This window comes from Mirounga leonina, unplaced genomic scaffold (genome assembly GCF_011800145.1).
Source record: "Mirounga leonina isolate KUSES-001 unplaced genomic scaffold, KU_Mleo_1.0 Mir_173, whole genome shotgun sequence".
In the NCBI taxonomy this organism is placed as follows: Eukaryota; Metazoa; Chordata; class Mammalia; order Carnivora; family Phocidae; genus Mirounga; species Mirounga leonina.
In genome coordinates this window covers 74777331-74802823 of record NW_023270447.1, presented here as the reverse complement: position 1 = coordinate 74802823, position 25493 = coordinate 74777331, and the positions used below count along the sequence as shown (strand labels likewise).

General features: G+C 54.3%; 2 protein-coding genes across 3 annotated transcripts; both read left to right on the top strand.

The window, feature by feature from the left end:
- The first annotated feature begins 1422 nt into the window (after positions 1–1422).
- On the top strand, positions 1423–11163 carry CNKSR1 (connector enhancer of kinase suppressor of Ras 1). Of its 2 annotated transcripts, XM_035019422.1 has the most exons (21): positions 1423–1673; positions 3559–3716; positions 3820–4001; positions 4609–4693; positions 5013–5054; positions 5143–5247; positions 5795–5854; positions 5967–6035; positions 6366–6467; positions 6549–6619; positions 6699–6772; positions 6908–7014; positions 7092–7122; positions 7668–7840; positions 8921–8994; positions 9153–9224; positions 9491–9564; positions 9721–9782; positions 9865–9964; positions 10048–10229; positions 10487–11163. In XM_035019422.1, the coding sequence occupies exons 1-21, from the start codon at positions 1622–1624 to the stop codon at positions 10754–10756; spliced, it is 2145 nt and encodes a 714-aa protein (XP_034875313.1). In that variant the 5' UTR covers positions 1423–1621; the 3' UTR covers positions 10757–11163. The 2 variants fall into 2 exon arrangements, with proteins under 2 accessions (XP_034875313.1, XP_034875314.1); XM_035019423.1 differs by lacking the exon at positions 5795–5854.
- A 244-nt stretch (positions 11164–11407) lies between these two features.
- On the top strand, positions 11408–24548 carry CATSPER4 (cation channel sperm associated 4). Its single transcript, XM_035019008.1, has 12 exons — positions 11408–11428; positions 11958–11966; positions 12119–12193; positions 12673–12816; positions 16335–16436; positions 19760–19857; positions 20014–20134; positions 20346–20479; positions 21793–21967; positions 22753–22964; positions 23312–23477; positions 24143–24548. The coding sequence occupies exons 1-12, from the start codon at positions 11408–11410 to the stop codon at positions 24191–24193; spliced, it is 1308 nt and encodes a 435-aa protein (XP_034874899.1). The 3' UTR covers positions 24194–24548.
- The last annotated feature ends 945 nt before the right edge of the window (positions 24549–25493 follow it).

Here is a 25493-nt window from a genome sequence, read left to right as displayed (position 1 = left end):
GTTTTCTGAGAACAGATCCTTTGCCTCTTTGGTTAGATTTATTGCTAGGTATCTTACAGTTTTTTGGTGTAATTGTAAATGGGATCGACTCCTTAATTTCTCTTTCTTCTGTCTTGTTGTTGGTGTATAGAAATGCAACTGATTTCTGTGCATTGATTCTATATCCTTCCACTTTAGTGAATTCCTGTATGAGTTCTAGCAGTTTTGGGGTGGAGTCTTTTGGGTTTTCCACATAAAGTATCATATCCTCTGCAAAGAGTGAGAGTTTGACTTCTTTGCCGATTCGGATGTCTTTTATTTCTTTTGTTGTCTGATTGCTGAGGCTTGTGGTGTTTTGGGTTTTTTTTAAGATTTTTTTTTTTTTAAGTAATCTCTACACCCAACAAACGTGGGGCTCCAACTCACAACCCCGAGATCAAGAGTTGCACACTATACTGTGCCAGCCAGGCACCCCAATCATAAATTTGTATGTTGTTATTGTTTTTTTAAAGATTTTATTTATTTGCCAGAGAGAGAGAGGCAGAGCACAAGCAGGGGGAGTAGCAGAGGGAGAAGCAGGCTCCCCGCTGAGCAAGGAGCCTGATGTGGGACTGGATTCTAGGACCCTGGGATCATGACCCAAGCTGAAGGCGGACACTTAACCAACTGAGCCACCCAGGCGGCCCGTAAATTTGTGTTTTAAATATATTTTGGTTATAATTCTCTTCCTTGTAACCTTCAGCATTTTTTAAAAAATATTTATTTATTTATTTATTTAAGATTTTATTTATTTATTTGCGAGAGAGACAATGAGAGACAGAGCATGAGAGGGGGAGGATCAGAGGGAGAAGCAGAACCCCCGCTGAGCAGGGAGCCCGATGCGGGACTCGATCCCGGGACTCCAGGATCATGACCTGAGCCGAAGGCAGTCGCTTAACCAACTGAGCCACCCAGGCGCCCTCAGCATTTTTTTTTTAATGCTTCCAAAAGCACTATTCTGAGAAAGGGTCCATAGTTTTCACCAGACTGCCAGAAGGGTCTGTGTGCCAAAAAAGAGGGGAACTAAAAACCCCTATTCCGAAAAGTTTTAGAGCTATTAACACAGGTACTATGCACAGCAGCCCATTTTGCAGACAAACTGACGTTGGGTGGGTTGGGTGGGTGGGGTCAGGGAGCCAACAAACTGCAGAAAGGACATTTGCAGCCAGGGCTCTCACTCCCTCGCCTCTGTGCTTTGCTGCTGCGCTTCCTGCTCACCTTTCTGACCCTTCCTTCCTTCCTTCCCTTCCTTTCCTTCCTCCCTTCCTTCCTTTCCTTCCTTCCTTTTCTTTCTTGGAGCCTAAAGGTCAAAGTGCAGTTTGGGGCGGGATCCCGGCCCGCTCCCAAGCCGCCTGGGTCGCACACCAGTGGCTCCGCCTCGGGTCGGGCCGCCCAGGGGCCCAAGGACGCCTGAAGGGCGGGGCGGGAGGTGGCGGGCCAATGGCGGGGCAGCGCCTCACCTGGCCGTCCAAGCTGGGCCCAGGTATGCCGGTGGCTCCGCCCAGCGCCCAGCCCCGGTCCCTCCCCAGGCGGGACTCCGGGAGCGGAAATTCCTGCGCGGGCGGGACCCGGCGGGAGCGGATCCCAGCGGGCGGTCTCGGCCATGGAGCCGGTAGCGAGCTGGACCCCCGGGAAGGTGGCAGCTTGGCTGAGAGGTGGGCCTGGGCAGAGTCGGGCTTGAGGGGCCCTGCGACCGGGAGAGGGAAAGGAAGAAGGACGAGCCAGTCTGTCATTTGGGGGGTCAAGTAATTTACAGAGCTTCTGCCGGGTACCTGGTACTGCGCTAGGCAGAAGGATCGCCGGGATGACCCCGGGGGGCCCGAGAACTTAAGGGGGTCTCCCATCGCCCCAGCATCGCCAGGGGCTGCCAGGGTGGCGGCGGGGAGGCCGTGGTTGTGTCAGGAACACAGCGGGGCGGCCCCCGCGCGCCCTCGCCCACTAAGTCTTTGGCTTCCCTCCGCCCCAGGGCTCAGTGGGCTGTTATTAAACCCATTTTTCAGAGGCGGAAACTGACGGACTGAGCTAGGAAGTGATTTGCTTGGGCTCTGGAATAGGGCCGGTCCTCCTGTCTTTTCCCTTCTCCCCACCTTGAGGTTCCCAGAGAGAGAAAAGGAAGGCCCAGTCAGACCGAAGGGGGTGGCACAGCCCCACGGGGCCTCGGGGGAGGACGTGCTGGCCAGTCAGTGAGGCCCGATGGGTGGGAAACGGCCCAGACTGCAGCTGGGAAAGGGGAGGGGAGTCCCGACAGCCTTCCGGGTGGGGGAAGCTCCCAAGGGAGTGAAGGGGAACGGAGGACGCTGCTGGCAGGCCCAGGGCTCAGGGCCACCAGCCCTTGAAAAGCAGAGATTCAGGGCTGGAGTCAGACTCCCAGGCCGAGTTCCAGGCCCTGCCCCTCCACTCACCAGCTCTGCGACCAGAGGTCTCAGTTTCTCTATCCATAAGATGAGAAAGTCAGCAATGACCCCATGAGGTAGACAAAATGAAACAACCCTGGCAGGCGCCTGGCCTGTGTGGCTCAGTGTAGGAGACTGGGGAGGAAGGCAGCACAGCAGGGTCACTGTCCATGGCAAAGGAGCTGCTCGGAGGCTGTAGCCATGGAGTCCAGGGACTCCCAGCCCAGTGTTCTTAATGTCACACGGGGAATGAAGGGGAGCTATTAATGACACTCACATTCCCCAGTGACGGAGCCTGACTTGGAATGGAAGGAATTCCTTCAAAGAGTGAGCAAGCTTCTTGATTTCTGTATCAATTTTCCCACCTATAAAATGCAGATAACAATAGTCATTATCTTCTACATTCAGTGAGCACCAAATGTGTTAATATGTAGAAAGCCCTTAAAATTTTGCCTAGCACACAATAAGCTTTCAATAGATATTATTCCTATTTTTAGTCTGCCTTATCTATCCTGTGCCAGGTATGGGCTAGAGTTCGAGATGAACAGTTATTTATGGCCCAGAGCTTGAGGGGCAGTTGGGAGCAAGAGAGCCCCCGACCTACCCTGGGGAGTTATGGAAGGCTTCCTGAGGGGAGTTAGATTAAAAGGGGGGGCAGTGAAGGAGCTAGAACAATCCAGGCAGAAGAAATAGCACATACAAAGACCCTGAGACAAAAGAGCATTCCAGGAGCTACAGGGAGTTAGTGCTCTGGATCTAAAGTATTGAGTTTGAGGGGCTGTGCCAGGGGATGAGACTGGAGAGGCAGGTGGTGGCCTGATCTTACAGGGCCTTGTAGATCAGGGTAAAGAGTCTGGCGGCTGTTACTGTCTACCATGAACCAGGGAATGGGCCAAGCGCTTGACATGCATCCTGTCATTTAATACCCACATGAGCAGAAAGTAGGTGCTTTTATTATTGCCATTTCACAGGTGAGGAAACTGAGGCACAGAGCAATTAAGTTACTTGCTCAGTAGTCTCATCTGTGAAATGGGCAGAACATAGCCTGGGTCCCAGGATTGTGGTTAGGAACAGATGGGAGGGAAAAGGGCTTTGTGGGCGTGAAGAAGTGGCCTGAAAGACCACGCCACCCCTGTTCTCCCTCCAGGCCTCGATGACTCCCTGCAGGACTATTGCTTTGAGGACTGGGAGCTGTCTGGCAAGTACCTGCTCCAGCTCTGTCCCCGAAGCCTTGAGGCTCTGACCGTGTGGCCTCTGGGCCACCAGGAGCTCATCCTGGAAGGGGTAGAACAGCTCCGGGCCCTGGTGAGTGAATGGTGGCCACACTGGCTGCAGCTGCCACCCCCTGGGCGTTGCGGAGGGGGGGCTGGCCACTGCCAGGGAATAACCTGCCTTTTTTCTGGCACAGAGCTCTGGGCTACAGACAGAGAACCTTCAGAGCCTGACCGAGGGGTTGCTCGAGGGGACCTATGCTTTCCAGAACTTAGTCCAAGGCCACCTGGAAGGCTGTGCCGAGCCCCCTGCTGATGTCCTCAGTGCCGCTGTGGAGCTGGCCCATGAGGCCCGGACCCTCCTCTTCTGGCTCAATAGGTACCTTGGGCTCCTCCTAAGACCCCAACTGGTGAGGGGACCCTTCTCATCCTTGGCCTCCTTCGGGGCCTGGGAGAGAAGAACAGAGCTCGGCTTTCGTTCAGATGTTGTGGAGCCGGGCAAAGAGGTTATTTGGTCTGTGCAGGGGCACTGGGGTGCCTGGGTCCCCACCCACCCCCAGCTTGTAATCATAACCGTCCTAACACTGCACAGAGGGCTTCTCCACTCCCTTCAACCGCTGCTGCTTGTCCCCCAGGTCCCAGCTCAAATGCCACCTCCTCTGGGGGCCTTCCCTGTTGCAGGTTCTCAGAGCTCCCTACGTTTCACAGCAGCTGAGTTCTCTCATTACTGACGTAATCGTGTGTGTAAGGTCTGTCTCCCCCAGTGCCTAGAGCGGGGCCTGGCATGTCTTAGGCGCTTGACAGATAAGTCCTGTGCTAAGCTCTGTCGATGTATCAGTCATCTCCTTTACCCCAAGCGAAACCCGTCAGAGCAGATATTCTCTCCCCCCATGTGGCAGATGAGTAGTTGGCTCTGAATGGTTCTGTGACCTGACTGGTCATCACAGCCCCCTAACCACTACCCCTACCATCCTTCCCCCTGCCAGGTATCTCTTCTCCCACTTAAATGACTTCTCAGCCTGCCAGAAGATTGGGCAGTTGTGCGGGGAGCTGGGCCAGGCCTTGCAGGAGGTAGGAGAACCAAGGGCCAGGCTTGGCCCAGGCCATAGAGACCAAGTCAGGCTAGAGCTTTTTATAACCTGTGAATCAGCACAGGATCGGTGTGGGGGTTGGGAAGAGGCAGGGGCAGAAAGAAAGGAGGCCTGGCCACGGGGTAGGGGCGATGGGGGTGTCGGGTCTTCTAGCTGGCAGGGGCGTCTCAGGAAGTTGGACTCTGGGGGAAGGGTAGAGCGGGGGAGGGCATGTATGGTGATTTCTGGGGCTTGGCATCAGGAGGACAAGACCTTGGAGCCAAAGCTCTGAGGCCCTGTTGTTGGCCCTCTACTTCTAGGACAGTCCTGTGGCTGAGAAGGAGAGCAGAGTGCTGGGGATTGTGAGTGTGGGTTTGGTTGAGTGGGGAGTTGGGGTGGCGGGGGGGTGGTGTTGGGGCTCAGGCTCAGCTTCCTGTGCCCCTCCCCCAGTGCAGCCACGTGGCCGGGATCTGCCACCACATCCTGAGCTGCAGCCCCCAGGAGCTGCTGGAGCAGAGGGCTGTGCTGGAGCGCGTGCAGCTGGACCATCCTTTGGTGAGCTCTGACCTCTTGGCAGCCTTGTCTGGGCCCTGAAATGTGGTTCTAGGATCCCACAGAATCCTGTGCTGTTATGGCTGGAGGGCCTCTTCTGTGCAGCTGTTAAAGGCCCAGAGGACTTTCCTGGGGTCTTACGTCCTGAAGCACCTTCTCCAGTCCTGAGGGGCTTGGTGTGGTCTCAGGTGACACATTCCAGCCCTGGGACACAGACGTGGCAGGTTAGGGGACTGGGGAAAGGACGCGGACTTTCTTGCTTTAATCTTTGACTAGTTGAGAGTACCAGAGCCCCCAGCCCTGCCCCTGTCCTGCCCCTGTCCTCCCCCAGTCCCGCTGATCCCTTTAGGAGGGCTGCTGAGAATCTCCGACCTCATTAGTCAGCAAGCCCAGCCTCCCTCCGGCCCTTACTGGAGGAGGAGGCAGGGACCCTGAGAGGAGCGGCAGGCCCAAAGTCACACAGCAAGTCGGCCAGTGCTGACCTGGGCCAGCTCTCCCCTCAGTTCCGCCCGCCGAGGACTCTCAGTGACCGCAGCCTCTGCTTCGGCAGGGCCTGGAAGTCCACACCACCAGTAACTGCCTGCACTTCGTGTCCCGTGTGGGCACCCAGGTGGGAATCCCACCCCCTTCTCAGCTGCCCGCCCCGAGGCCCTACCCTCCAGCTGAGCCCGCTTCAGGCCCCTGGAGAGCGAACCCTACGAGCACCCCCCCCCCAATACCAGGTCCCTGCCGACTCCCGGCTGCAGATCCTGCCTGGAGACGAGATTGTCCAGGTCAATGAGCAGGTGGTGGTGAGTGGGGAGGAGAGAGACACAGGGTTGGGGAGAGGGGAGGTGAAGGGGCCACTGAGTAAAACCCAGGGCTGGTGGGTGGGGAGGGGCCCTTGGGGAGAGCCTTGTGGAGACCAGGCTTGTGGGAGCTGCTGTCTGTGAGATGAACCAGGTCTTACAGGTCAGTGGCCTTGGCAGAGCCAAGGTGAAGGGGCTGGTGGAGGCCTCCTGGAGGAGGAGTGGCAGGAGGCTGAGGGCGAGGGTGAGGGCTGTTGGCTTACCCCGGAGCCTCCTGGGCAGCTGCATCAGCCCAGGGTCCCTGCCCTGCCCCCTGCCCCCTGTCCCATCCAGGTGGGCTGGCCCCATAAGAACGTGGTGAGGGAGCTGCTGCGGGAGCCAGCCGGGGTCAGCTTAGTGCTGAAGAAGGTCCCCGTGCCAAAGACCCCTCCACAGGTACCTGCCCCCCAGCCCTGCCCCCATCCCGCTTTCAGACCCCTGTCATCAGCTCTATCACCATTTCTGGTTGTTCCCCAGACCCCTCCTCCAGTCCCGGGCTCCCCACAGCTGACGAGCCCCTCGCTGGCTTTCACCGCACTGTCTCCCAGGTAATAGGCTCTGCCGCAGGTGGGTCTGGGCGGGGGTGCCACGGGCTCAGTCATCTCCATCTCCCCTTGCTCTCCCCAGGGCCTCATCCGAAGATGTCTTTGCCTTTGACCTGACTTCAAACCCAAGGTCTGCACCCAGCCCTACCTGGACAGGTAGTTTCAAAGTCTCACCAGGTGGCAGATGCCCTGGGCAAGGCATGTGGGATGCCTGGCTCTGACCCCCCGACTCTGACATCCTCACCTTTCTGCCTGGCCTGGGGCTGGGCTCATGGACCCTCCTCCTGACAGACTCTACCTCGCTTGACCTTGAGTCCCGGCCCATTCTCCCTGCGCCCCCAGCCACACTGCCCACAGGGGTAGCGGAGGCTCAGGAAGCCCCAGAACAGCCTGACAAGGTAAGGTGAGGGCTCAGCAAGGAGGGCTGTGTGGCTCTGGACCCAGACCCTTCTCTAACCACTTATGGCCTTTTCAGAGTCCTGTTTCTGGTCGGAATAAATCAAAAGGTAAGAGATGCACTTGACTGGCTGGGGGTCCCTGATATGAGCTCTTCGAAGTCTTTTTTTTTCTTAAGATTTTATTTATCTATTTGAGAGAGAGAGAGTGAGAGAGAGCATGAGAGGGGAGAGGGTCAGAAGGAGAAGCAGATTCCCCGCCGAGCAGGGAGCCCGATGTGGGACTTGATCCTGGGACTCCAGGATCACGACCTGAGCCGAAGGCATCGCTCAACCAACTGAGCCACCCAGGCGCCCTTTTCGAAGTCTTTACAGTGGCAAGACCACCGCTCCCATCTCACACACAGCCTGTGCTTCCAGCCTGGGCCTCTCACCAGCTCTGTGACTCTGGGCTCCTCTGATCTTCCATTTCCTCGTCTCGGAAGCGGAAGAGCAGCGCTGCCTCAGGGAGACGCCTGTAACATTTCAAGCACAGAGAACGGGTTCAGAAAGATCAGCTGGGAATACTGGCGGCCGGGTGGGGCCGGGAGCAGGTTTGGGGGTCCAGGACGCCTCGCCAGCCCCTAACCCCCCTGGGCCGTGCTGTGCTCCCGCAGGCGTGGCGACACGGCTGAGTCGCCGGCGGGTGTCGTGCCGGGAGCTGGGCCAGCCGGACTGCGACGGCTGGCTCCTGCTGCGCAAGGCGCCCGGTGGCTTCATGGGCCCGCGCTGGCGCCGCTGCTGGTTTGTGCTCAAGAGACACACGCTCTTCTGGTACTGCCAGCCCCGGGTGAGCCCCCCGCCACACGCACGGGTCTGCAGGGGGGTCAGAGCCCCGGTGTTTGTCCTTATTCTGCCAGCACCCCCATCTGTGGTCACAGCTCCCCCCCCCCCCAGCCCTATCTGGAAAACGAGATCACTCTTTGGAGAGAAACGAACGGAGATGTGCGTGGAAGCAGGCTGAGAAAGGCGTCCCGGGCAGCGGGGAGAGCCACGTCTGCTCTGCCCACCTCCCCTTCCTCTTCTGTGACTCTGTCTATCCTGCTTATTCGTTCAGTGAGCATTCAGGTGCCTGCTGTGTCCCCAGCTCTGGGCTGCGTACTAGGGACATAGGGCAGACTGGGACAGTCCTGCTACTCTGGGCTGGTAGCGGGGAGGATGCGTGCGCACTCAGGGACAGCTTGGGGAACGCACGCTATGATGAAGGAAAAGCCCAGGGATGGGCAGGAGCCCAGCGGACGTGGACAGTCCAGCCTGAAGAGTCGAGAAGGCCCCCTGAGAAATCAGTGCCTGGGGGCTAGTCAGATGGAAAGGAGAAAAAAACCAGGAAGGGAGAAGAGCCTTTGCAAAGCTCAGGGGTATGGAGCAGCTTCCTGTGTCTCTAAAACAGAACAAATGCATAAGCAGTCTTCTCTTTTGTGGTTGTTTTCCTGGATGGCTTTGGCTCCCCTTTCCTGGCTCAAGAGGCTCCCCTTGGTCACACCCTCTGCCCCCACCCCAGACTCCTGCCCTGAGCTCTAGGCACTGGGAGATTTAGGGGGAGGGGTTGTTATTGTTTTTTAAGATTTTGTTTATTTGAGAGAGAATGAGAGAGAGAGAGAGAGCATGAGAGGGGGGAGGGTCAGAAGGAGACTCAGACTCCCCGCTGAGCAGGGAGCCCAATGCGAGACTCGATCCAGGGACTCCAGGATCATGACCTGAGCCGAAGGCAGTCGCTTCACCTACTGAGCCCCCCCAGGTGCCCGGCACTGGGAGATTTGTGGTTGGAGAGCCCAGGAGCCACTTTCTCCCCTCTCTGCCCCCAGGGGCCTGACTGGGCCTCGAGGGTAATGGGGCTGCAAGCTGACCCTCACACTGTGATTCCCCCCAGGATGAGAAGGCTGAGGGCCTCATCAATGTTTCCAACTACAGTCTGGAAAGTGGACAGGATCAGAAGAAAAAATAGTTAAGTCCTGGAGCGTGACACACCGGGGAGTGGGGCGAGAAAGGGAGAGAGAAGAAGTCGGGGGTGGGGGGCAGCAGGTAGCTGGATTCCCAGGGCAGCCTCACGGGCTCTGGATGGGCACAGCCAGGCTGAGTGAGGCGCCCCTGCTCCCTGGCAGTGTGTTCCAGCTCACCCATGACGTGTACAAACCCTTCATTTTCGCTGCTGATACCCTGGAGGATCTGAGCATGTGAGTGCCACCCCCTCTGACCCCCCAGCTCCCACGTGAGTGCTTGCGAGCCTGGCTCAGGAACCTGGATTCTGATCTCAGCTCTCTGATAGTGGCTGGTCAAGGCACTCACTTCTCCAAGCCTCTGTTTCATCATCTATAAAATGGGTTAATAAGAGTTCCTACCTCTCAGAGGTGCTCTGAGGATTAAGTTAGAAGATGATACAGGTGAAAATCCCCTGGCATACAGTAGGTGAAAACTGCAAGACCCATTTGCCCCTCCACAGGTGGGTGCGCCATCTCATTACCTGCATTTCCAAGTACCAGTCTCCAGGGCGGGCCTCCCTGCCCCGAGAGGAAGGTGGGTGTCTCACAGGGGTGTTCCCACCAGGTCTCAGCTAAGCCTCTGTCTTTCTGGGAATGGGGGCTGGGAGCTCCAGTGCCCTATCCTGCTCCCGGGCCTCCCAAAACCCTGTGAGGCTTAGTGGGCTCCCCATCTGCTCCTTCCCCCCCGCAGACTGCTACAGTGAGACAGAAGCAGAAGACCCTGACGATGAGGCTGGGTCCCGCTCAGCCTCGGTGAGTAGGAGACTGGTGGGGAGCGGATAACAGGCTACAGGGCTCAGAATGATACCCACCTCTCCTTCCACCCTGCCCACAGCCCAGCCCAGCCCAAGTTTGGAGTCCACTCCATGGAGACACGTCACCCGCAGCCACCCCCACGCAGGGCAGCCCACGGACTTCCTTTGGCCCACCAACAGGTGTTCTTCTGGGGTTCAGAGCTGAGATGGAGGGTGGGGAGACCTGGGATGGGCACATCCTCATCTGCTTCCCCCTCCCACAGACAACAGTGAAGGGGCGCTGGAAGGAATGGTGCAGGGACTGAGGCAGGGTGGTGTGTCCCTCCTGGGCCAGCCGCAGCCCCTCACTCATGAACAGTGGCGGAGCTCTTTCATGCGGCGCAACCGAGACCCCCAGCTCAACGAGCGAGCGCACCGCGTGCGTGTGTTACAGAGCACGCTCAAGGTCAGCGGGAGGGCACCGGGCGCGGTGAAGGACGGGGCTCTGGGCTTTCGCTTCTGGTTCCTGGCCCTGAGCTCTGGGCTTAGCTGTGGACTGGACCAAGTTCTAGGTTCTCAGAGCCAGCCTCCCAATGTGAGGATCAGGGCTAGACCCGGCCAGGTGCTGGGTTCTAAGCCCTGGACTCCAGAGTGAGCTCTGCACTTGGGCTCTGCCCCTCTACCTGGGTGATCATGGCGCCTTGGCCACCACTCTCTTCACAGGCAAAGCTGCAGGAGCTGCAGGCCTTGGAGGAAGTGCTAGGTGACCCCGAGCTGACAGGAGAGAAGTTCCGACAGTGGAAGGAACGGAACCAAGAGCTCTACTCAGAAGGCCTGGGAGACTGGGGAGTGGTGCAGGCTGAGGGCCACTCCCAAGTCCTGAGCTCTGACCCCAGAGAACAATCTTCCCACCCCCTGCCCTCTGACCCTGAGGAGCAGTCCTGTCTCTGCCCCCTGACCCCAGAGAGCAACCTCCGACCTCCTGACCTCTGACCCTGGTCAGTACCCTGGTCAGTACCCTGGCTCCTGACCACCTCAGCCCCCAAGCCTCTGACATGTCTAGGACAGAGCATCCCCGGGTTCTCTTCAAGGCTGGAAGTAGTGCTAGTCCATGTGTCACCCCAGATGCCCCCCTTTGCCTACGCATCCACCATTTCTGCTCCTCCCTCCCCTAGAGTGGGATAAAGTGAAGTGAGCTCTGTGCCATCCTCTCTCGCCAATGAAGGAATGGCAAGCTGGGCTGAAAGAAATTCCCTTCCACCTCATCCTCCCACCTGTGGGGGCACAAACCTGTCCCCCCTCCATCTCTGGCCCTTCTCCCTTCCCCAAACCAGTCTTGTATAGGTGTTCCTTTTACACAAACACTTTCAGCAAAATAAAATCAGTTTATCTAAAATGAATCTACATATGCCTCTGACTTCTGTATTAGAACCAGAAATCTGCTCCTGGAGGGGACAAGGATGGAAAGTATAAGGAGGACATGAATGTAACTAGTCTTGGTAACTAGTTAGTCTTGGTAACTAGTGGTTGGCAACTAACTTGGTAACTAGATAGTCTTGGTAACTTGTCCACCAAGTGTGCAGACCAGTGGCCCGGGCCCTATAGCTGAAGTCTATGCCTGTCGGGATGCTGGGTTGCTGATCCATGGCTAGTGAGCGCTTCCAAGTATGCCCATCTCTTCCCAGCCCTTCGGAGACCAGGGGGTGCTCTCCTGCCCCCTCCCCAGGGGGGCACAAAGAGAAACAGAGACCGGCCTTTCACTCCAGATGGAGAAGCACACCTCGCATGGAAGGACAGGCTGGGCAGCTCTGGGGACTGGGGTCGTGGACGGTGTAGCTGGTGGGGTGGGGTACAGGCTGAGGCTGGCTGGGAGGAGGGCCTCCGGGCCAAGCACCTCTCTTCTCCCAGTCTCACCTCCAGCTCCGGGACCCAGAGTAGGGACATGTCCCTGTGTCTCCATCCAGGCTGCACAAGAGACCTGACCTGCTCCCATCGGCCTCTGACCTCTAACCCCAGGCCAGCCCCTGAGCGTCCCTGGCTTCCTCCGTGGGGTACCGAGGGGAGTCAGTGGTATCAGAATTCCCTGGTGGAATGCAGACAGCTGGAGGTCACAGAGTCCTCTATGATATCACCACGAGGGGGAGCAAGACCACTCGGAATGAAGTTTCTTTGACGGGTGGGAGGAGACTGAGAGCTATGCCAGGTAATCAAAACAGTGGACCAACACCAGTATTAAACCTTTGAATGTCATGGTAGGTGGCCCCCGCCTCGGTGCACCCAAGCTGGGCATGCCAGGGAGGGGCGGGGCGCAGGGGCCTGTGGCTGCACTGACGGGACCCCTGCTCACCATCGCAGAGGGCTGTTCACGAGCCCTACTCCTGGTCGGAGGAGCAAGTGCTCATCAACCGCCGAGACATCATGAGCACCAAGGTAAGGAGGGGGCTGGGGCGGCAGCCTGCAGTGACCCCCCACCCCACAGTCACCCTTCTGCAGCTGCTCCTGTGGGCCAGGGGCCACCATAATAACTCTGCCCCTTCTAGTTCCCGAATGTCCCCTCTGAGGACCCTCCCCAGCAGTGACCCCTGTGATGACCTCTCATGGCATGTTAGTACCCACCTGGCAGTGCTCCCCATGGGAACCCCTATATAATGACAGTTGCTCGCCAGCAGAGCCCCTAAGGGTCTCCCTTGCAATGACTCTTGCAAAGATTCCCCAGCAGTCACCCCCTTTCAGTGGCCATTTAGGTAGTGACCCCTACATCGATGCCCCCATTTCAAGACCCCTCTCAAGCAACTTCTCCCCCTAGAGTGGCCCTCCCCTAGGGGCCCCCATTCACTGAGAACCGACATCCAGGCAGAGGCCTCCCACGGTGACACCTGCCTGAAGGAAGGTCCCCCGCCCTCTCCCAGGATGCCTGGGACATCCAGGAGTTCATCACTCGCATGTATGTCAAGCAGCTGCTTCGACACCCGGCCTTCCGGCTGCTTCTGGCCTTGCTGCTGGTGGTCAACGCCATCACCATTGCTCTGCGCACCAACTCCTTCCTTGGCCAGGTGGGACTCCAGCCCGACCTCTGCCCCCGCTGATCTAACAGGCGCCTGGACAAGGCACTTTTCTCTCTGGGCCTCAGGCTCCTCATTTGCTCATGACGATTGCATTGAATGTTCTTCAGGTGCCTGTCAGCTCTCACCTTCAAGGAAACTAGAGATCAAGGAAGACTTCATGGTGGAGGGGGCCTAGATTTGAGGAAGGCATTGGATTTGTAGAGAGAGAGGGCAGGAGAAAAATGATGTGAGCGGAGGCAGACAAATGGGTGCCTGGTGGGGGAGGGTATCCCATTTTAATCAGTAGTCACTATGAGAAGATCGCTCACTGCCAGGGTCCTAGGTATGATCACAGCAGACACAAGCATGTCCTTACGGATGCCTGAGGGTCACGGAGTGCGTGGGAGCTCAAAGTGGGCATCAAACCTACCTAATCTGTACGGTCAGGGAAGGCTTCTGGGGAAAAGAATGCTTCAGGTGGGAATAAAGAGTAAGTGGGAGTCAGCCAGGCAGAGAGAGGTGGGAAAGAGTGTTTGGGGGTGGAAGAAACAGCTTGTGAGCAAGTTCTGTATGTCCATCCTGAAGTCCAGTATGATTTTGTTCTTATTCTTGATGTTTTAATTTCCTATAAGGAGTGTACTTCATACATGAACTGTGCTATTTGAAATTGGTATTTTAAAAATGTCCAGTGCAGTGGCTGATGATTTCAGAGAGGTGGTCAGCAGCTAGCTGGTGGAGGGTCTTTAAGTTATCTTAAGGAGGATGGCCTCTATCCTATGTCATTGGAAAGCCAGGGAATGGTTTAAAGCATGGAAGTAACATGACCAGTTATGTGTTTTAGAAAACTTACACTCGCTCCCACAGGGTGGACCACAGAAGGGAGGGTGTTGGGAATGGGAAAAAATGGACCAGGCAGACTGTTGTGATGTTTAGTGAAAGATGATGGGGCTTGGACTTGGGCAAGGGCCATGGGTAAAAGAGGTCCCATGCATCTAAAGCTCTCTAGGAGTCAAATCCATGGGCCTTCCTGACTGCTTTTCTTTTTCTTTTCTTTCTTTTCTTTCTTTCTTTCTTTCTTTCTTTCTTTCTTTCTTTCTTTCTTTCTTTCTTTCTTTCTTTCTTTCTCTTCCTTCCTTTCTTTCTTTCTTCTTTCTTTCATCTTTCTTTTCTTTCTTTCTTTCTTTCTTTCTCTTTCTTTCTTTTTTAAGATTTATTTATTTGAGAGAGAGACAGAGCGAGCAGGGGGAGGGGGCAGAAGGAGAGAGACTCTCCACTGAGCAGGAAGCCTGATGTGGGGCTTGATCCCAGGACCCAGAGATCATGACCTGAGCCGAAATAAGAGTCAGATGCTTAACCGACTGAGCCACCCAGGCGCCCCCTGATTGCTTTTCTTGACAACAGATAGTGAACACTTAATATGTGCTACCCTGTTTAACATACCTCATCCTCTCACACATGTAGTGAAAGGGAGAGCAAGGAGTTACATTTCTGGCTTGAGCAACTGTGTGGGGACAGTGCTGTTTGTTGGGATGTGGGGGACACAGGACAGTGAGCAGGTTTGGGGAGGACGCTGAGGTAAGTTTGGGTTGAGTAGTGTAGTAGTTGGAGGTGCCGGGGCAATATCCACACAGAAATGTCTAGGGAGAGGTTAGAGGTCAACTCTGAAACCCTGCCGGGAGGTCGGGGGCAGAGATGGCAACATGAGGGTTGATAGCATCTGGGTGGATGGTTGCCAGAAGCTAAAGGAGGAGATGAGGCCACCTGGGGAGAGAGTGTCCCGTGAGAAGGGAAGAACACCAGGACAGAGCTCTGAGGAGAGCCTCCCAGTGAAGGACAGAGAATGGGGGTGGTGGCAAGAAAGGAGACTGAGGAGGGGTGGCCAGAGGAGTGGGAGGGTGTGGGAGAATGTGCTGGGGTGCTGTCAGGGAGGAGGTAGGGCCAGAAGAGGCAAGAGAGGAGGCCAGAGAAGGATCGCAGAGCATCCCTTGGGTTTAGTTCCTGTGGCCTTGACAAGAGTGGCCTCTGGTGTGGTGGAGGCAGAAACCCAAGAGCCAAGATGGCAGAATGAGTGGACTCCAGGGCAGCTGCCACCCCTCACAGATCGTGAGATCGGTTCAGACTGCAGATATCAGCACTCTGAGATAGAATGAAGTAGAATGAAAAAGAATGAAATAGAAGTTGTATGTGTGCATGTGAGAGAGAGAGAGGGAGGGCGGGGGCAGGAGGGAGACAGAGTACTCTGCTGTGAAATATAAAATACATCAATCTTACTGTGGGTCCCAGTCAAAAATGCTAAAAGCCCTGGTAGAGGATATGTGGCCATGAAGGTCAAATCCTAGAGGCCTGGGAATGCCAGACAGGTTTTGACCTGATTCAGACCCTGCAGGCCATTGGGAGCCATGGCAGGCTTGAGGGTAGAGGAAGCAACTCTGATTTAGCTATAGATGCTCATGACTTGGAGAAGGCAGGAGGACTAGTTAGGAAGCTCTCGCAGTAAATAGCAAGGAAAATTGTTGCCTCCCAGGGCCAGTGGGATGAAGCTGAGGAGACAGACGATGGGAAAGAAAGTCCTTCCTTGTTGTAGACAGACATCCCTGGCCTGTGATGCCCCTTGGGAATTTGGAACAAGTAGGGAGCCCATAACCTTAACCTCCCATTGGGGTTTAAGAAGCTCTGCTCAGCCTCTCATTGGCCAGTGGATACGGGTGATGGCAAGGTGTGGGGACCAGGAGGACTCTGTGTGTGGCAATGAGCCTTGAGGCACTGAGTCTGTTGGCCATGGAAGTGAAGGAAGGGAGGAGTCCTTACAAGACTTTGGCAACTGTCAGGGTGGAATAGGGGGCTCTAGGAGCTGTAAATGGGGTCACAAACTATAGTAGGGTCACAGCTTCATGAGCGATTAGGGGAAAGTGAGTTGGATTTTGAAAAGAATTCACGGTCATCAAGTCATCCATCCATCCATCCATCCATCCATCCATCCATCCATCCATCCATCAGCCTACCCAGGGAGCTGGACCCATGATCATGAGGGATACGCAGGAGTTTGGCCAGGCCTTACCTGGGGGATTTGGGAGCTGGAGCAGCAGGAGTGGTTGGGACAACCAGAGAAGGAAGGATGGGGCTTGGCGTCCACCAGTTAAGGGGCCAGGCCCTTTCTTCCCAATCCTGGAGCCTGTTCTGCCTCTCCCCAAGCCCTCTCTTTCACATATCCCTGCTCTAGAGGTTAGGAGCAAAGGTTTATAGCCAGACAACAGTTTTTATTGCTAACTGTCTGGCCTTGGGCACCTCTCTGATCCCTCCTCTCTGAGATGGGAATAAAATCTACTTTGTAGAACGATGGGGATGCTACCATGAATGGCAGGTGTACATGGAAAATGTGCTCTAAAGGAGCTTCAAAGATGCTGAGGATGAAGAGCAACAGGAATATGAGCCTTCCTTCCCCTACAGACACCCCCTGTCCCTGGCCCCACCCGGGCTCTGCTCCACTGACCCCTCGGCCCCTCTCTTTTTCTCTGTCTTCCATGTAGAAACACTATGAGTTGTTCTCTACCATAGATGACATTGTGCTGACCATCCTTATCTGTGAGGTTCTCCTTGGCTGGTTAAATGGCTTCTGGATTTTCTGGAAGGTGAGATCCTGGGCCCTCCCTGCTATTGCCCCAACTCCTCCTTAGGGACTGCACCCCACCCCTGTGCTTCTGGTCCAACAAGCTGAGAATGTGTGTGTGTGTGTGTGTGTGTGTGTGTGTGTGTGTGTGTGGTGTGGAGAGACTACTTCTGAGATGTCTGTGATGCAGCAGAAAATAATTTGTCCTAGAAGTGCAGCCTCCCTGGGTTCCAGTCCCTGGGTTAGCCTTCCCCAGTTCTGTGATCTTGGGAAAACCTTAATTTCCTTACCTGAGAAATGGGTTTGAGAGTCTCCACCTTAATTTACAGGGTTCAAGAGCAGAGGTCAGCAAACTTTCTGTAAAGGCCCATGGGCCATACAGTGTCTGTTACAAACGCTCACCTCTGCCGTGGAGCACAGAGCACTGTAGACAGTCCAGACAAACAGCACAGCCATGCTCCCAGGAAGCTTTATTCACAGACACCGAAATTTGAACGTCATATAATTGTCACATGTCACAAAATGTTGTTCTTTTGATTTTGCCCCCTAACCATTTAAAAATATAAAAGCCATTCATAGCTTGAGGGTCTTACAAAAAAAGGGGCTGCTGGCCAGATTTGACCCACAGCCTATAGCTTGCTGACCCCTGTTCAGGAAAGTGTCAGAGAGGCTATCTGGGTGGGAACAGGTCTTTATTTTTTTTTTTAATAAGATTTTGTTTATTTATTTGACAGAGACAGCGAGAGAGGGAACACAAGCAGGGGGAGTGGGAGAGGGAGAAGCAGGCTTCCCGCGGAGCAGGGAGCCCGATGTGGGGCTCGATCCCAGGACCCTGGGACCATGACCTGAGCCGAAGGCAGATGCTCAACGACTGAGCCACCCACATGCCCCGGGAACAGGTCTTTTTTTTTTTTTTTTTTAAGATTTTATTTATTTATTTATTTGACAGAGAGAGAGACAGCGAGAGAGGGAACACAAGCAGGGGGAGTGGGAGAGGGAGAAGCAGGCCTCCCACTGAGCAGGGAGCCCGATGTGGGGCTCGATCCCAGGACCCTGAGATCATGACCTGAGCCGAAGGCAGACGCTTAACGGCTGAGCCACCCAGGCACCCCCCGGGAACAGGTCTTAATGCTACATTAAATGAGGCGAAGACTCAAGTTTTGTTTCCATAAGACTGCTACAGCCAAATGATTTCTGAAGTCAAGGGATTTATTTTGCCTTTGGGCAAGTTTGAGAAGAGGCTTTAAAAAACCTATCAGGGGCCTCAATCAGTAGAGCATGCAACTCTTGATCTCAGGGTTGTGAGTTCTAAGCCCTATGTTGGGTATAGAGATTACTTAAAAATAAAATCTTTAGGGGCACCTGGGTGGCTCAGTCGATTGAGTGTCTTGATTTGAGCCAAAATCCTCTTGGTTTCGGCTCAGGTCATGATCTCAGGGTCCTGAGATCGAGCCCCACGTCAGCTCCGTGCTCAGCAGGGAGTTTGCTTGGCGATTCTCTCCCTCTGCTCCTTCCCCCATGCACTCTCTCTCTCAATTAAATAAATCTTTTAAAAAAATTAAAAATAATAAAAATAAAATATTTTTAAAAACTATCAAGTATTTATACTTTCATAAAAATGAAGTATCATTTATTTATTTTTTAAAAGATTTTATTTATTTATTTATTTATTTGAGAGAGACACCAGAGCAAGAGACAGCACGAGTTGGGGGGAGAGGGGAAAGGGAGAAGGAGAAGCAGGCTCCCTGCTGAGCAGGGAGCCCAATGTGGGGCTCTATCCCAGGACCCTGGGATCATGACCTGAGTGGAAGGCAGACACTTAACCAACTGAGCCAGCAAGGCACCCCGGAAGTATCATTTAAATACCATTACCAGGGGGTGCCTGGGTGGCTTAATCAGTTAAGAAAGTGACTTTGGCTCAGGTCATAGTCTCAGGGTCCTGGGATCAGCCCCACATCGGGCTCTCCACTCAGTGGGGAGTCTGCTTGTCCTTCTGTCCCTCCCCCCGCTCCTGCTCTCTCCCTCTCTTTCAAGTAAATGAATAAAATCTTTTTTTTTTTTAAAGATTTTATTTATTTATTTGACAGAGGCAGAGACAGCGAGAGCAGGAACACAAGCAGGGAGAGTGGGAGAGGGAGAAGCAGGCTTCCTGCTGAGCCGGGAGCCCGATGTGGGACTCGATTCCAGGACCCTGGGATCATGACCTGAGCCGAAGGCAGTTGCTTAACCAACTGAGCCACCCAGACGCCCTAAATGAATAAAATCTTAAAAATAAATAAATAAATAGGGGCGCCTGGGTGGCTCAGTCGTTAAGCATCTGCCTTCGGCTCAGGTCATGATCCCGGGGTCCTGGGATCGAGCCCCACATCAGGCTGCCTGCTCTGCAGGAAGCCTGCTTCTCCCTCTCGCACTCCTCCTGCTTGTGTTCCCCCTCTCGCTGTCTCTCTCTATCAAATAAATAAATAAATAAAATCTTTTAAATAAATAAATACCATTACCAGGAAAACCAATTAGAATTATAAGCTTTCCAGGGGTCAGAGGTTCCACTCCACAGAACACAGAGTGTAGAACCCAGAACATTTCTGAAGTCTGGATGTCTCAAAGACTGCCTTGTGCAAACAACATTTGCAAGGATGTTTATTAAGAGAAAATAGAATGGGCTGGTACATATTTACATGTTTCCACACTCAAGAGGAGAGTAGGTACCATGCTTTTTGTGAACGTTTCAATGCACCACTTTATCAGAACTAGCCCTAGGAAGCAGGCAGAAATCTGTTCCATAAGAAAAAACATTTCCTCCTTCATACCTTCTTGCAATTTCTTTTCAACGGCAGTTAGCATTTTCTTAACAATGATTTTTTATTTTTTTTATTCTTATTTTTTTAAGTAAGCTCTACGCCCAGTGTGGGGCTTGAACTCATGACCCTGAGATCAAGAGTCCCATGGTCTACTGAGCCAGCCAGGTGCCCCAGGGGGCCTGCCCCAGGGTTTCATTAGCACAAGAGAATTGAAGCAAGCCTGAGAATCTTATGCACTAGCCAAGGTGGGTGCTCAGCTTAGGAATCAGCTGTGTGTATGTGAGAGTCTCCACTGTGTGTCTCAGACTGCACTTGGCTGTTGACACGCATATGAGACAGCAAGTAAGCCTGGGTGTTTTGTGGCATATTTGAGGGGCAGCAGGAGAAGTAACAGCAGTGGATGGCAGATGACTGGCGCTGCCCTGAGAGGAACATTAAGCCCCCCATCCTTGGGCTGGTGAGAGGGCAGACCCAGGATGTCCCCACGGGCTGGGCCTGATACACCCCATTGGGGCTGGCCCACCCCCCCATCCCCCACCACCCCCAGGACGGCTGGAACATCCTCAACTTCCTTATCATCTTTATCTTGCTCCTGGGGTTCTTCATTAATGAACTCAATGTCAACGCTCTCACCTATACCCTCAGGTGAGCTGGGAACTCTGGGGAAAAGAAGGGAACATGTCCGGACTGGGGAAAGAGAGGGGCTGGGGATCACCTCTTACCCTCTGGGCAGGTCAGGGGGCAGTGGGGAGGAGGGGTCTGGGAGGGGCTGAGGGGCGCCCCTGAGAGGCTGTGCCGCAGGGCGCTTCGTCTGGTGCATGTCTGCATGGCGGTGGAGCCTCTGGCCCGGATCATCCGTGTCATCCTGCAGTCGGTGCCCGACATGGCCAATATCATGACCCTCATCCTTTTCTTCATGCTGGTCAGTGCCCTCCCCTACTCCCAGCTGCTCCCTTTCCCTGACCAGGGCCCCCAGGTCATTGGGGATGGGGGGGGCTGTCTGGAGAGGAGGAGAGACCTCTGGGCCTGAGTCCCTGGGATTCCCTTGGCAGCATTCATTTGCATGGCATCTGCATGTCCTGTCTCCAGGTCCTTGGGTAAAGTTCGGGCATCTTCTTTGGTCTCTCTGGCAGGTGTTTTCCGTGTTTGGGGTCACTCTCTTTGGTGCATTTGTGCCCATGCATTTCCAGAACATGCAGGTTGCCCTGTATACTCTCTTCATCTGCATCACCCAAGATGGCTGGGTGGACATCTATAATGACTTTCAGTGAGTGCCTGAGGGGTGTCTGTCCCCACCCCACCCCCCCAGCGGGGCAAGGCAGTGGGAGTGGAGCTCCAGGGCTTGGGAGGAGGATGGCCCACCAGGAGGGGGCTGCCTGGCACTTCAAATCAGGGAAAAGGAGACCCCTAGGACCGGTCTTGGTCTGCTTGAAGCCTTGTCCCCCTTGAAATTCTATCCATTCAAAGTCCTACCGCAGACCTGTTCATGAAGATGTCCCCTGTCATGCTAAACAGCTGGGTAGCAAGGAGGCCTCGAGCAAGAGAGCAGATCTGTGGTTTCGGGACAGCCTCCCAGCCCACATTTGAGCCCACCAAGCTGCCTGGACTCCTGGGAACTTAGAGTCTCATTTCATTCATTCATAGACCCGCTGCCCAAGGTCATTTTTGGCCACAGATGGCCAGCAGGTTCTGTTCTTTACTTCTTTTCCATTACGTCTAAACCCTATTTGTTTCCAGTCCACTCCAGGGAGTGGGTCCCCCTGACTGATTTCTTTTTATCTCTTGTGAGTGCAGAAGCACAGTTGGCAAAGAGCTTCTGTGGGCATTTCCCAGTATGATGTAGGTGGTGGGAAAATCACAGGGTGTGCAATAAAGATAGACTGGACGCTGGGCTTTTGAGTATTTGCTCCACCACACTAGCTGTGCAACCTTGGACAAGTTACTTCATCTCTCTTCCGAGCCTCAGCTTCTTCACCTGCCAGTTGGGAATTATAATAATTAACTATGTCTGAATTGCTGTGAGGATCAATAGAGAAAAGCTGTATAAATCTCTTAGCATAGAGCCTGGCCCAGAGTGTATATATATGTACATATACGTGTGTGTGTGTGTGTTTGTGTTTGTGTGTGTGTGTATGGAAGGAGAGAGAAAGGGAGAAAGACCTTATTACTTAGGAAAATATTTTATGGGAGATTCATAATAAGGTATTAAGAATGGCTGGGCTTTTTTCCTGTATGTCTTCCTTCTTCCTTCTGATCCTTCTATAATGAGCTTGAATTACTTTTGATAATAAGAAAAACATGAATCAAGAGTATAGCCAATAGATTAAACTTGATAATGCCAATGTACAAATCCCCACCGTAGGAGGGTGGCTTGAGGCCCACATTCTGTCTCTGACCGGACAGCAGGTGCTCAGCCAAGAGCAGCTACTTTGATAGTCAGAGCAGGCATTAGATCCGCTCACCAGCAGTGAGGTAGCAGAAGTCCTAGTAGGTCTTGAGATAATGTCCCCATTTCACAGATGGGGAAATTGAGACTCAAAGGGCCAGGGAGGTGATGGGGCTCCTGCCTGCCATCTCCAGGATAGAGACAAGAGAGTACGCAATGGAGATTGGGGGCGCCATCTACTTTGCCATCTTCATCACCATTGGTGCCTTCATTGGCATCAACCTGTTGGTCGTTGTGGTGACCACCAATCTGGAGCAGATGATGAAGGCAGGAGAGCAGGGGCAACTGCATCAGATAAACTTCAGTGAGGTGAGTGGGCTGGGGAGGGCAGAAGGGAGGAGAGGGTGAACGCATGAGTGCTGACTTGAGCACATGCATGTGTGTGTAGGCACGTGCGTGCATACACGCTTGCACGCTCAAGGGCCTGAAGAAAGTCAAGCCTGAGACCTGGGGGCAGAATCCCCCACCTTGAGTGCCATCTGAGGGGTGTGGATTTCCTAGATGTCTGGTTTCTATGGCAACTCAAAACTGAGTGGCTGGGTGACCTTAGGGCAGGTGACCAATCTAAGCCTCGATGTCTTCTTCTATAAAATGGGAATAATAATAGTACTTCCTTCATAGGACTATTATGAGAATTATATGGATAAATGAACAGTAGTTGGCACACATGTAGAATTCATTAAATGTTAGCTACAGTGCTATTCATTCAAGGGTAGAACTTCCAAAAAGCTGGTGGGGGTGGAGGGGGGAGTACTTCCCAAAATGTTGAGGGTTGTGGGCTATGACTTGAGAGTAGGTAGGGCTTTAGAAGTTTGCTAGGTAGGGAAAAAAAAAAGTTTGCTAGGTAGAATTTATCGGGAGTGAAATTGGGTGCTAAGTTTTGAAAAGGGGTGAGAATTTTCCAAGAGGTAGAGGAGGGGCTTATGCATTTGAAGTTGAGCTCCCACAGCAGGGTAGGGGTGCTAAGATTGGTTAGAGCTGGAATGGGTGGCATTAGAACCCTGGTGTCCTAAGAGACTCATCCTCCCCGGAGCCAAGCAGGAAGGGGTTGGGGGAGGGGTGCCGGCTGAGCTGTCTGTGTCCTCTCTTCGCAGAGAGGCATGCAGGACCTGGATGGAGGTAACGAGCTGCCCCTGGTGCACTGTGTGGTCGCCCGGTTGGAGATGTCCGGCGCCCCGCAGGAGCCACTGTCGGGAGGCCACCTGTCTAACCTCTCAGAAAACACCTGTGACAACTTTTGTTTGGTGCTGGAGGCAATACAGGAGAACTTGATGCAGTACAAGGAGATCCGAGATGAGCTCAACACGTAGGGCGGGTACTGGGGGCACCCCGAGTCCCGTGAGTCTGGGCTGAGCGGAGCCTCAGATTCTTCTGGCTTCACGCCCTCATCATTTTAAAATGCGGACCCTGGGGCCCAGAGAGGTTTAAATGACTTGCCAGGGAGGGGGATCTGTGGGTAGAGGAGCTAGAATCCAGACCTGGTTCCTTCCATCTCACAAGAGCGTGCAGCTTGGCCTGGATCTCCATAGGAGTGAAGGGGGAGGGCGAAGCGGGGTGGATGCCCGGGAAGAGATGGGAGGGCAGCGCCCCGTCTTCCGCCTCCCCCCACAAGCTCCCTCAGCCCTCAGAAAGTACTCACCCCTCCGCCCCCAGGATAGTGGAGGAAGTCCGCTCCATCCGCTTCAACCAGGAGCAGGAGGAGGAGCTGATCCACAAGCACTTGTCACTGAGCCTGTCGGTGGTGAGCGGGTCCTCCCTGGACATCCGCGACATGACTTGCCAGCAAGACTTGATCACAGCGCTCATCAACAGGGAAAAGGTGCAGGCAGCTTCCCTCTCCTACCCAATAAGTGCTCGCCCGCCCCGCCCCCCCGCCCCCCCCCCCCCCCCCCCCCCCCCCCCCCCGCCCCGCCCAGCCTCTGCCACATTAGTCAAACTTTCTGTCTATTCCAAGATCTGATCCCCTTCCTGGACTCTCAGGCACCGCGCAGGCAGCAGCCACCTCTGATCCGTTAAGTTCCACCCTTTCCTCCCCGGAGAGGCTCTGCCCCCCACCCCCATCAGGCTCCTCCCACTGAGTCACTTAAGTCTCTGACACCCTCAAACCTACCCCTTCTTAGGGTGGCTTGAGCCAGCTCAGTTTCTGCCTGGTGGCGGATACCTAGGCACACTGTGGGCAGAGGATCCCTGGGTTCCTGCTAGAGTGCATCAGAACAGCCTCCTCCCCAGGGAGGAAGCTTCTAGGGAGAAACAGGCACACACCCTCATTACTTAGTTTCTTTCTCTGCTTCCCACACCACCTGACTGGGTTAGAACGACCTGAAGCCTCGTGAATGTCCACAGCCTGGGCTTCCAAGCTTGGAGAGGACACTAGGCAACTAGAGTCAGACAAGCCTGGTGGTTTCGCTGCTGAAGGTGGCGGAGGGGAGTGAGGGGGCGTTTGCCATGTGAAGGTGGGGGATTGACAAACCCCTTGGTTTGCAGGTTCAGGAATCCAACACAAACATACTCCTTAAACACAAGACCAGCCGCTGAGAGGCAGGATGGGAGCCAAGGGGCCTGAGCACACACACCCACCTGCATCTTCCTACATCTCTACGTGACTTGGCACAGTCTGGCCTGAGCCCATCTTCTCCCTTACACCTAGGCAGATGCCTGGGGCTGTGAAGGGGGTGGCATCTCCAGGGCTTGTGTCTGTGAGCCTCAGGTCCAGAGGAATTCAGATGGACAAGGATGCTGGATGAGAGAGGGAGCCCCACAGCAAAGAATGAGCACAGAAGGGGGGTGCTGGCCAAGGCAGCCAGGATTTGTCCTAAGGATGGACTTTCCTGGCCCCCTGCTTTAGGCCAGAGCTAGCTGGGGCCCAAGTGCACCAGGAGGAGAAAGGTGAGGCCAGTGGGGCCAGACATCTATGTATTGACAATAAAGTTTTGTGTTGGGATCAATATGTCTGACTGGTGGATCTCCAAACTTGGGGCAATCTTGCCCCAGGTCTGATGGGCAAGACAGATCTTTCCCCTCAAAAGCCTCTTTGTCTGATGGGAGAGTTACTGACTGCCCTCTAGAGCTTTCCAGTCTAAAGGGAGAGAGAATGTACCCTGAAAATTTCTGACTTAATGGTAGGGATGTAATCTCCCCTTAGTGTTCTAAATTTTTTTTGGTGGGGGAGGGGGTGGGAATCTGGTTCTCATGGTTGGGAGCCCCAGTCTGATGAAGGAGACAGCCTGAAGATAGAGAAGACTGGTCCTCATTCTGGGGGGCCCTAGTCTGATGAGGTCACCACTGACCAGTCATGCAGGTACAGGCAGTTCTATCCTGGGGCAATGGAGAATGACTGCCAACGCGTGGCTCCTGGCAGGCTTTCCAGAGGAGAGGAACACTGGAGCTTGCTGGAAGATCGCAGGAGGAGTTTGTGGGTCAGATGAATGAGATCTGGTGGGGTACTTGGGACCTGTTGAGGTCTCCTTGGGACCTTCACACTAAAGACTGTTGAGAGCCACAGCAAGTTCCTGAGCTAGGAATGCAAGAGTCTGAGAAAGCTGCGGCAGTCATAGGCATTAGGAAGAGCTGCCTTGGAGGACTGGCCTCTCATCCTTGGGTAAGTCATTGGGCCTCATTTTCCCCATCTGTGCAGTGGGGAGAGGATGAGATTGATCTGCAGCTCTAAAATCAAGTGGCCAGCCCTTAGCCCAAGCATTGGGAGACCAGTAAGATCATCCATGTCGTTGAGACTCAGATTCCCTGATGTTGGGTTGCGGGGAAGGCTGGAAGGCCCAGAGTTCTGCCCAGCTGGTCAGCAAAGGCTGACAGGGGCCTTGGGGATATTCACCAGTTG